This window comes from Chrysochloris asiatica, unplaced genomic scaffold, assembly GCF_000296735.1.
Source record: "Chrysochloris asiatica unplaced genomic scaffold, ChrAsi1.0 scaffold00045, whole genome shotgun sequence".
Taxonomy (NCBI): domain Eukaryota; kingdom Metazoa; phylum Chordata; class Mammalia; order Afrosoricida; family Chrysochloridae; genus Chrysochloris; species Chrysochloris asiatica.
Window position 1 is genome coordinate 16311203 of NW_006408563.1, and position 11447 is coordinate 16322649.

At 39.1% G+C, this 11447-nt stretch overlaps 1 protein-coding gene across 1 annotated transcript in view; it reads left to right on the forward strand.

The window, feature by feature from the left end:
* Positions 1 to 3546: 3546 nt before the first annotated feature.
* Positions 3547 to 11447, forward strand: part of HECW2 (HECT, C2 and WW domain containing E3 ubiquitin protein ligase 2) — a 356874-nt gene continuing 348973 nt past the window's right edge. The window contains exon 1 of the mRNA XM_006862016.1: positions 3547 to 3873. Within this exon, the coding sequence (XP_006862078.1) occupies positions 3582 to 3873 (292 nt within the window). The 5' untranslated portion in view covers positions 3547 to 3581. The remainder of the gene's footprint in view (positions 3874 to 11447) is intronic.

Sequence of the window (11447 nt, forward strand, 5' to 3'; positions counted from 1 at the left end):
ATGAACACATATATTTTTTGGTTATTATTGTGGTTGCTGTAAAATTGTATATATCATAGCATTTACCAAAAACATAATAGCTTCTTTTTATTTTAAGAACTTTTACCTGCAACTTTTCTAATAGTTATATAAATCATAGGAGGTGAATTATAGTTTTTAAATGCCGTTGAGTAAGTTCCAACTTACAATGACCTTATGTACAACAATGCCTGGTCCTTTGCCAGCCTCACAGTCATTGCCGTGACTGAGTCCATTGTTATAGCTATTGTGTCATGCCATCTTGCTGAGGGTCTTTTTCTTTCTTCCTGACCCTCTACCAAACATGATGTACTTCTCCAGCGATTGATCCCTCCTGATGACATGTGCAGAGTATGTGAGATGAAGTCTTGCCATCCTAGCTCGTAAAGAGCATCCTGGCTGTATTTCTTCCAAGACAGATTTGTTTGCTTTCCTGGAAGTACATGATATTTTCAGTATTCTTCATCAACACCATAATTCAAAGGCATCAGTTCCTCTTTGGTCTTCCTTATTCATTCATTGCCCAGCTTTCACATGCTTATGGGGAAATTGAAAATACCATGACTTGGGTCAGGCACACCTTACTCTTCAAAGTGACATCTTTGCTTAAATTAAAGAGGGCTTTTGCTGCAAATTTGTCCAATGCAGTAAGTAATTTTATTTCTTGATTACTGACTGCTTCCATGAGCATTGATTGTAGGTTCAAGTAAAGGAAATCCTTGACAGCTTAAATCTTTTTATTTATAATGTTGTTAAGGAGCTCTGGTAGCGTAGTGGTTACAAATTGGACTGCAAACCTTAAGGTCAGAAGTTCGAAACTACCAGCTGTTCCATGGGAAAAAGATGAGGCTTTCTGCTCCCGTAAAGATTTACAGTCTCGGAAACCCTGTACAGGGTCGCTATGAGTCGGAACCAACGCCACGGCACACAACAACAACAACAACAACAATTTATTGATACAATTGTTAGGAGTTTTGTTTTCTTTATGTCCAGCTGTAATCCATATTGAAGGCTATAGTATTTAATCTGCACCAGTAAGTGCTTCAAATCCTCTTTTAGCAAGCACAGTTGTGTCATCTGCGTGTCACAGCTGTTAATGAGTCTGTTCTCAGTCCTGGTGTGGTGTTCTTCTTGACATAGTCCAGCTTCTCAGATTATTTACTCAGCATAAAGGTTGAACAACTTCATGAAAAGATGCAACCCTGACGCACATCTTTCCTGATTTTCAGCCACACATTATCCCCTTGTTCTGTTTGAACAACTGCCTCTTGGCCTATGTAGAAGTCCAGCATTTCTGAAATTCCCATTCTTCACAGTGTTAGCCATAGTTTGTTGAATGTTTTTGCATAGTCAGTAAAGCACAGGTAAACACTGCCACCATGTAATGGACAAACATGTTGAGAGAGGCTGACATTTAAAGTATATGCAGCTTTAAAAAGTCAGCTGAAGTCAATGTGGTGTGTAGCTAATTCTGGGCATATAAAGAATGAATTAGCTATCAAAATCTACTAAAATGCGAATTTCATGATGCAGATTAGAAGTTATCTTGTATTTTAGGATTCACGGGAGGCATTTGAGGTTGTTTAACAGTTGCAGGTTATACTGTGATATCAGAGCTACCATATTCCAGATAAGGAAAAGAAGTACTGTGTTTATTAAGAGGGATATGGAACCTAAGATCATTGAACTGGATAAATCAGCTTGTATGTTCATTTTTATTTCTGTCCTTTTCACATGTATTTGAGCATTAATATGAGCTATTTTAATTCATGGGATAGTGCTAAAAATTTGAAATAAAATGTATGGAAGAAATTACTTGAAGAAATATATTTGCAAGTGCTACCATCTCTAGCTATGGCAGAATGTTCCCTTCACTCAATGTGCTTGTGAAATGGATTGGGCAGGGCTGTTGTTAACATCAACGGTGTTGTTGTTGTTAAGTGCCGTCAAGTCAATTCCGGCCCATAGCGACCCCCGTGTAGGGTTTCTAAGGAGCAGCATATAGGAAAATGAGATTCATTCTGTACAAAGCCAGTAGGATCTGCCAGACAGAACCTTGAATGTGCTTGATTGAAGTATGCAGGTCTTGTAAAGAGTTCATGAGAAAGTCTGGCAGTGGAGGAAATAACTTGAATTTTGGGGCTAGACTACATTCCAACAGGAAAGGCCCTGTATCTCTAGATTAAAGCCAAGTGGAGGTCAAAGGTTAGCTCATCAGGAGTCTAGATGGTAGGAATAGAGTGGATCAATCAGAAAATCAGAGTGGTGAGGGTCAGGGCCCAGAAAAAAGTGCTGAAATAAAAGTAGTGTCAAGGAGAAAAATGTTTACTGTTTATCTATCGATTCATTTCATGATTAAAAAAAATTGACATATACTGTGTTCCAGATACTTTTTTAGACGCTGGGGATAAAGTAGCAAACAAAACACGTGAAAAATCCTGCCACTGGGAAGCTTACTTTGTTGTTGGGGGAGGGGGGACGGGAAACACAGACAGTAATCAAATAAATAGATAAAATATATGGTAGATGAGATTATAATATTTGTTATAATGAAAAGTAAAGCAGGAAAGGAGGCAGTGAGAATGCCAGGGAAGTGCTGTTTTAAACTTGATTGCCGCCTGAATTGACAAGGTGACATTTCAACAGCCTCCTGACAAAGATTTTGTGAGTTATATTCTTATCTAAGGCAATTAAGCAAGTGAAATTGTATGGGATGATATATTTCCACTGTATATACTAAAAAAGAAAAAAACCCAACAAAACCCAAACTAGTTGCTGTTGAGTCAACTCTGACTCATGGCAACCCCATGTGTGTCAGAGTAGAACTGTACCCTCTAGAATCTTAAGTAGGATCTTCTCTAGGCTCTTCAGTAGCTTAATTTTCAGAAACAAATCACCAGTCCTTTTCTTCCGAGATATCCCTGGGTAGACCTTTTGGTTAGTAGTTGATCATTTGCACCACCCAGTGACTCCACAGCTGTTGAGTTGGTTCTGACTCATAGCAGCCCTCTATCAGGTTTCCAAGGAGCAACTGGTAGGTTTGAACTGCCAACCTTGAGATTAGCAAGCAGTCTAGTGCTATCTTACAGTATCACACCACAACTCCAAATATAGTTTGTATGTGACGTGTTTCCTTCTTGCTATTTAAAAATTTATTTGCAACAGTAAATAAGCATTTGGGTGGGGCTGGGAAGGAGCAAGATGCCACTTCTGAAGGTGGGGTATTTGCGCAAGGATAGACCTAAAGGGGGCGGTAGAAAAGCTCTTTCCCCAGTTGCTAGGAGGGAACTGTGCTGAAATCAGTGGTCACAGGTGTGTGATAGCCTTTGCCCTCCTTTGACCTCAGCCTATAGAAATTGTTTCTGACATCATCTGTTGACAGCAGAATAATAGGTTTTATTTTGACAGCATAAGATTACTGCTGGGTCAAGCTTTAATAAACAGTCCTCAAAGCTTTATGTCTGGGAAGCGTAAACCCGACTTCTTAAGTTGTAGCGCTCATGCTTTATGCTTGTTTGTCTCTTGCAGCTTTATAGGAATCCAATTGAAGAGAGTCAGACGGGATGGCTAGCTCAGCCCGGGAGCATTTGCTTTTTGTGCGGCGTAGAAACCCCCAGATGCGTTATACACTGAGTCCTGAGAATCTGCAGAGCCTTGCTGCCCAGAGCTCCCTGCCAGAGAACATGACCCTCCAGCGAGCCAACAGCGACACAGATCTAGTGACTTCAGAGAGCCGCTCCAGCTTGACTGCTAGCATGTATGAGTACACACTGGGGCAAGCCCAGAACCTCATCATCTTCTGGGACATTAAGGAGGAGGTGGACCCCAGTGATTGGATTGGACTTTATCATATAGGTGAGTCAAAGGAAATGGGCACGCATAGGACTTAGAGCATTCGTCTCTACCTTATGGAATGTCTAAACCTGCAAATTTTATAGTATTATTCCTCGTTAAGTACTCTCATTTTGGAAACAGGTGACTTTTAACATTGATAAACATTTTGAAGCTGTGTGAAAAAGATGTTTAGCTACAGCTAACTGATACAAAGAACTGATACTTTTTTTGCCCCTATTGACTGAATTTTCTTATGAAGAGCATAAAGTCTAACCTATCCTTTTATTTCAAATTTCCTCGGTATGTTCTAGATCAATTAGGTGTGTCATTTTCTCCTTCCAGATGACATATAAACAGGTTGCTATTTGTTTTAATAAAAGCGCTGCTTCCAGCACTTTTTTTTTTTAGTTAATTTGCATCTGTTATGCATAGGTGAGTGGATGATGAGTGAGCATTCCCAGAAAAATAGAAACTCTGCTTTATTTTATAGCAAAAATCAAGACCAGCTAATCAGAGAATGACAGAGGCATGAAATGAGCACATACTTTTGAAAAAAAAAAAAATGGCATTGATAAGACTTTCAGGGTTACCACAAACCTTCATTGTATTCAGATCTGTAAAGGAACAGCCTCTTTCATCCAAGCAGTAGATAGGTATATAGGGGGAACAACTTTCAGCCAAACGGTAGATAGGTATATGTGGGGTTGGGGTGGGGTGAGAAACAACATCACTAGTAAATATGCTCACTCTGAACGATGGATCGGTCAGTCATTCAAAATGAAAGGGGCAAACATGTACCTAAAGACAGTGGTGAAAAGAGATGGCAAAGTGGGTGGAAGGGAAATAGGAATCATGATAACTGTTGTTTCACAGAGGGGATTGCAATCATTGATATAAAACTGACGATCTTGTCTGTAAACCTTCACTCAATTCACAATAAAAAGTTAAAAAACCCACTATCTGCAAAGCGCAATAAAGTGAACTGCTAATTGCAAAGTTAAAACCCACCAGCTGCTCCGAGGGAGAAAGATGAGACTGTCTTTCCTGTAAAGACTTACAGTCTCAGGTACCCTGAGGAGCAGTTGTACCCACAGGGTCACTATTAGTCAGAACTGACTCAGTGGAAGTGGGTCTGTGAATAAACCGCGGTATGCCTGTATTTTATTTGGAAGACATTTTTGCTTACACTGTAAGTTGTAAGCACCCAATTTAAAAATAAACAAATAAATTAAGCAAAAATATTTTTTTTGTTTTGTTTGGCAGTGGTTCTCAACAGGAGCAATTTTATTTTTCTAGAGGATATTTGGCAGTATCTGGAGAAATTTTTGGTTATCTAAACTGGGTGACACACATGATTGATCATTCAACTAATTACCCAAAGGCTGGCAGTTCAAACCCACCCAGAGAAGCCTTGGAAGAAAGAACTGGTCTTTCTTCAGAAGAAAGACTTCTGAAAGGCTACAGCCTTGAAAACTTTATGGAGCACAGTTTACTCTGACACATGTGGCTTCACCATGAGTTGGAATTGACTGATGGTAACTGGTTTGGGTTTTGATTTGGTTCCATTGGATAGGGATAAGGAAGGCCAGTGAGGCTGCTAAAATTGTATAGGGCATACCTCTTATCACCACTCTTATTCAATAATTGACTGAGGTCCCCCACCTGAGCAATAATGCAAGAAAGGGAAATATAGGACATCCAAATTGATAAAGGGAGGAGAACTGTCTCTATTCATAGATGACATGAAATGATACATAGGAAAGCCCAGAGATTCCACAGGAAAGTCACAGAATAAAAGGATTCAGCAAATTGGAAGGTTACAAGATCAACTTCAAAAATCTGCATAGGGAAGGAGAGCTCTCAAAAGGAAAGCAAGGAAACCATACCATTTCCAACCTCCCCTTGAAAGATGAAATACTGAGGACTAAACATAGCAAGATGGAAAAGGCTTGTTGTTGGTGAGCCATCCAGTAGTTCCCTCTCATAGTTATCCTGTATAGGGTTTCTGAGGAGTGGCTGGTGAGTTTTTAACTGCTGACATTGTGGTTTAAACCAACCTTGTGGTCCAGTGTTTTCCCTACAGCCCCACATAAAAGGCTTGCTGTTAAGCGCTGTTGAGTTGGTTATGACTCATTGTGACCCTGTATAAGGATTCTGAGGAGCAACTGGTGAGTTTGAACCACCATCCTTGTTGTTCAAGCTGACCTTGCTGTCTAGTGCATTATCCTGCAGCGCCACACCAGGACTTAAAGAAGGAAAATTTAAAACAATACGTCAAGAAACCAAACGAGAGCTACATAAATGGGAAAACATTCTATATTCATAGAATGGAAAACTTAACATTGTGAAAATGTCAGTATTACCCAAACCACTTAAAAACCAAACTCACTGCTGTCCAATTAATTCTGACTCATAAGGACCATCATATAGGGTTTTCTATAAAGAGAGAACATAAAGACTGGGATGATTCCAAAGATGAGCCACAAGGGAGAAGATTGTGAGCTTGATGAATGAAGAAACTGGCTGAGTCCAGAAATTGTAGGATCACCGTTGATGAGATGGTTATTGATGCTGGGTTCTCATGTGGTTTGGCATTTTCAGTTTTAAGTGACCGTCTTGGTCTCTGCAAGTTTTCTGCCAGTGCAGCATGAAGATCTGCTAGTTCAAGGAGCTGATCTTTCCATCTGTCTTTTAAGCAAGATTGTAGCTAATGCAGATGATTTTATAGAACCTGTCGTAACCAGGGACAACTCTTGGATTTACCAATATGAGTCAGAGAGCATGGTCCTCTCAAAACAGTGGCTTTCAAGGGAATCTGCCAGGCTAGTTAAATTCAAGGTAGAGAGGTCAGCTCAGAAGGTTATGGCAACTATTTTTGGGGATGTCCAAGGGGTAATCTTGATAGATTTTTCTAAAGTCTGTAATTACCCCAATGGTATGGCTAGAAAAATTGAATTAGAAATTAAATCTCTTTTACAAAGTGCTAATTCTCCTCTAGTTTATTTCAAGAGGTGTCTGCATTTTTCTCACATTAATTATATTTGTATCTTTGTGTCTTTGTCTAGATCTCTTTTCTTTGGCTGCTACTAACATTTTTTTTAAATCTTCAGCTTTCAGTAATTAGTCTACAGTGTACCTAGGTATGGTTTTTCTTTTTATTATTTTTTGGATTCCTAGAAATTCATAAATTGTTCTTTTTCATGATAGTTAGAAAAGCTTTGATTATTATTTCTTTAATTTTTATTTTTTACTTTTTGGCACCCTCTAGATCTAGGCTCCATCTTCAAAGCTTGTAAGCCCGTCACTGCTTGCCTTTGTAGCCCCCCATTTTGAGTAGCCAATGTCCAAGTTGCCCATCCCTGTCTACCCTGTATATTGAGGGGGTGGGAATGATCCTCGCTATAAAGATTTGTTCCTTATTTTAAGATACTGCATCCATAGATGTAGGTCAAGTTTATCAAATTGTATTAGATTACTCTTTTTTCCTTCTTTCTTCTTCTAGTTGAGTTCTGATCATCCAGTCATTGAAGCCGGGTCAAGTGGGTATTATCTGCAAGTGTGGATATTCTTATGCATGTGCCCTCTCTTCTTATCAGCTGTATGCTTCACTCTCCACTCTAGTCCTCTGTGCCTATGTCACTGTCTCTGGGCCCAGGAGTCCCCAGGTCTTGCCACACTGCTGGCCAACCAGGTCTCCACCCAGGTTCACAGGAGTCTACTGAGCACATGGTAGAGCTTAGTTTGCTGCTTCATTGCTGTTTTTCCCTCACTTCCTCTTATCGGTGATGCACGTAGTCACCAATCAGAGCGTGCATTCACATTGAGTCTTAGTCTTAGAAGGGGGTTTGCCCTGAGGGGACCCGACCACTTGCCTTAATGTCTCCTGGGTGATAATTTTTTTTAAAAACCACCTTCTCCGCATAGACTTCCTCTTGATGCTAGTTAATGCATGTATCAGAATTTTGATGTTTCATAGCACTCGGAAGCTCTGTTTCATTTTCTTTCATTCTTTTCTCCCTTTGATACACGGATTAGATTAGTTCTATTTATATATAAAACTTCACTAACTTTTTCTTTTAGCCTTCATTCTGTTGCCAAGTTCATCCAACTGATTTTTTATTTCAGTTATTGATTTTTTATTTCTAGAGTTTGAATTTTTTACTTTTTATAATTTTTATTACTCTGATTAGACTCCCAGTCTGCTCATTCTGACTGTATTTTTATTTAATTCTATAATGTTTCTGTCTGCTAAAATCAGCACTGGGTCATTTTATATTGCTTTATTCTTGACCATTTTCCAGATTCTTTGCATATGTATAAGCTTTTCATATTGAACTGGACATTGAGGATCCTGTGTTGTAGAGATGCTGGATTCTATTATCTTACTCTGAAGACTGTTGGTTTTTATTTTAGTAGACAACTTTGTTTTCTTTAATTTGAGTAGGTGTGATATTACACTTTGCTAAGCTGGATCTATGAAAAGTGCATATTCATTTCCCCAGCAACTCTGAGTAGAATTCAGCCTTTAAATTTGACCTTTCCTATGGATTGTGTTAGAATTTGTTTTTTGGACTTTCTCTGGGCAGGTCTGTAGTAGACCATGCTCTAGGACATTGTACTAGCTCCTAAGAGTAATAATGTTTCTGATGTCTTAGCTGGTGTCTGGAATGTTAACTAGGCCTCTCCTTTCTGGTTATCCTGTGCAGTAGTAACTGCTCTCTGGGAAGCTTTAGTACTCTTGCCTGTGTGTGTACAGCAAGGGACTTTTGAGGGATCCCCCATGTGGGCTTTTGACCTCCACCTCTCCATAGCACTTCCCTGTCTTGTGCTCTGGCAGATTTCAGCCACTTTAGATGACCCATCTCTGATCTTCCTCCTCATTTCATCTCTTTCTCCCTGCACTAAGGAAATTGGCCTTTGTCTGAGATCTGAGTGATCCTGGCGTCACTTCATAAGTTCTTCTCTTAGGGATTGCAGTCTTATGCTACTTGTCTGAATGTCTGAAAACTTATATATTTTCCTCAGTTTTACAGTTGTTTATATTAGGAGGAATAGTCTGATACTAGTTACTTCACTATGACTGAAAGCAGAAGTTCCTCCCATGCTTGTGATTTGAGATGGAAGGTCAAAAGTCCCACTTAATTTTCCCACCTAACCATTTCCAGAGAACTCTGAATAAAGTTGGTTGTTTTGAATATGTGTTTGTCAGGGTTTTCTTTTTTCATGGTGTGTTTTCTAATAGTTTTGCATCACTGGTGGGAAAGAATTGCCATCATCAAACCTTTCAATGGGTAGGGACAAACACCAAGAATTTCTATTTCTAACTTTGTGTGGAAGTACCATACTGTTTTCAGCAGTGGGTTGTTGTTGTTTTTTTAAGTCATTCATAGTACGGTTCTGTTGTCCCAGCAGTTATTCCTAACTGACCCTTATGTTCAGTTAGACCAATGAATAGCGAAGAATATTGAGAGTCACCTGATGAAGAAGAATGAGTGGACTTTCGAGTTACTACTTCAGGGGAAGTGCTTAGCGCTGTTGTAGTACAGTTAACAGGTTGTTTTTAAAAGCAGTAAAAACAATTTCATATAGAATTTTCTTTTTTTTTCTGGCCGTGTAGAAAATTTCAAAAGTTTAGTTGGATAGATAATGTGATGGGAAGGACCTTAAAAATGAGTAATTGGTAACTTGGAAATATTATGCAGTTTTTCTGGACTATTAAGTGAAGATAGGGGCTATGATTCGTTCCGAGGGGACCTTAAAGAAAAATAGAAGCACAAGACTAGGATTGTTGTTGTATGCCATCAAATCAGTTCTGACTCATAGCGACCCTGTATAGGATTTCCAAGAATGGCTGGTGGGTTTGAATTGTTGACCTTGTGATTATCATCAGTCCACTGCTTATCCCACAATGCCACAACAGGGCTCAGGACTAAGATAGAGAAAAGAATGTTGGAGTCGAAATTAAGTCATACATTTAAGTCTGTTATGACTAAGCAGAAACATGCAGAATAAATATTCTTGGGCTGTGTAAATAAACTCTGGTGTCATGATGGGTTAAGCATTGAGTTGCTGGTCAGTGGTTTGAACCCACCAGTCACTTCACAAGGCATTCTGCTCCCATGAAGATTTATAGCCTTGGAAAACCTGTGGTGCAGCTCTGTTCTGTCCTGTGAGATGGAATTGACTTGGTGGCAGCAGGTCCAATTTTGAGTTTGGGGCTCTATAAAACAGGAGTGCTGAGACTCTAGATTCCCCAACAATAGCACACATTGTCAGGAATCCATTTCAGAGTTCTGTACTTCTTGGTAGGAAGCAGTCGTTGCCCTTCAGTTATGTCCCGAGAAGCCAGACTGTTTCCTAGCAACTTCTGGTTTTATTTATGGAGCAGAGAGACAGTCTCTATAGAAATAAGTCCCAAAGGGAAAGGATTTTTGTGGGCCACAGAGCTGGTGAGGTGTGGCTTATTGGCACACTCAGCATTTTGATTGTGTTTCTCTTGGCTAACATTTTCTTCCTTTTTATGAGTGTGAGCTTTGTTTTGGTTTGGTTAATTGTTAATGATGTTTTGCACTGTCAACTCACTCCAGATGACTTTTAGCATTACTAATTTGAAAGGGAGATTTAGTCTCCTGGATCAGAAAAATAAATACTTCTTTAGGCATTTTAAGCAGTAAATAGGCCCTACTGGGAATATTGGACCCCTGGTTGCACAGTGGTTAAGGTACTCGGCTGCCAGCCAAAAGGTTGGCAGTTTGAACCTATCAGCTAATCAGCAGGAGAAAGATGTGGCAATCTGTTTCTGTAAAGATTTACAACCTTGGAAGTTCTATGGGGGAAGTTCTGTAGAGTCGCTATGAGTTCAAATCAACTATGGCCATGAAATTGGGGGTTGGCAATAGAAGTAAAAAACATTGAAAATATCAGATTACTATTTGGGGAAAGTTTGAATATGAACATCATAGACCTCAAAACAAATACTAACTACATTTACTCCCTCCAGAAAATATTTCATGTATATCCAGAGATTTCCTCAGCTGATAGCACTGTAGATTTTGTACTAAATAGCACACGTGAAGTTTCTTTGGTGGTGTAATTATCTCTGGTCTGCAAATCACCAAATAAAAGTCTTGCAGATGGATTTTAGAAATCACCAGGTTTGTAATTTATTGTTGGTCTCCAAAATCCCCAAATTAGAATCAACCCCTTACAAATTTAGCAGTCGTACTCCTGACCTCTCCCTAAGGACACTACATAAAAAGAATGCAAGCCCTTATCTTGTACAAAAACATTTACAGCACCCATGCAAACAGCTTCCCATGAAAAAATCTAATGGAAACAGTTTAAACAGGACACAGAATGTATTAAATTCAGTTCAGGCTCACTATTTAATTCTTCCTAACCTTTGGTTTTGTGCTTATTTTATTTTATTTTTTTTATTAATTAAATGGTTTTTATTTTGCATTGAGTGAAAGTTTACAGGGCACATCATCAGCTTCGCATTCAACCATTCATATAGCTTGTTTCATTACATTGATTATTATCCCCGCTATATATCGTCAGTTTACAGTGTTTCTCTCTATCCTCTTTAGCTTTTT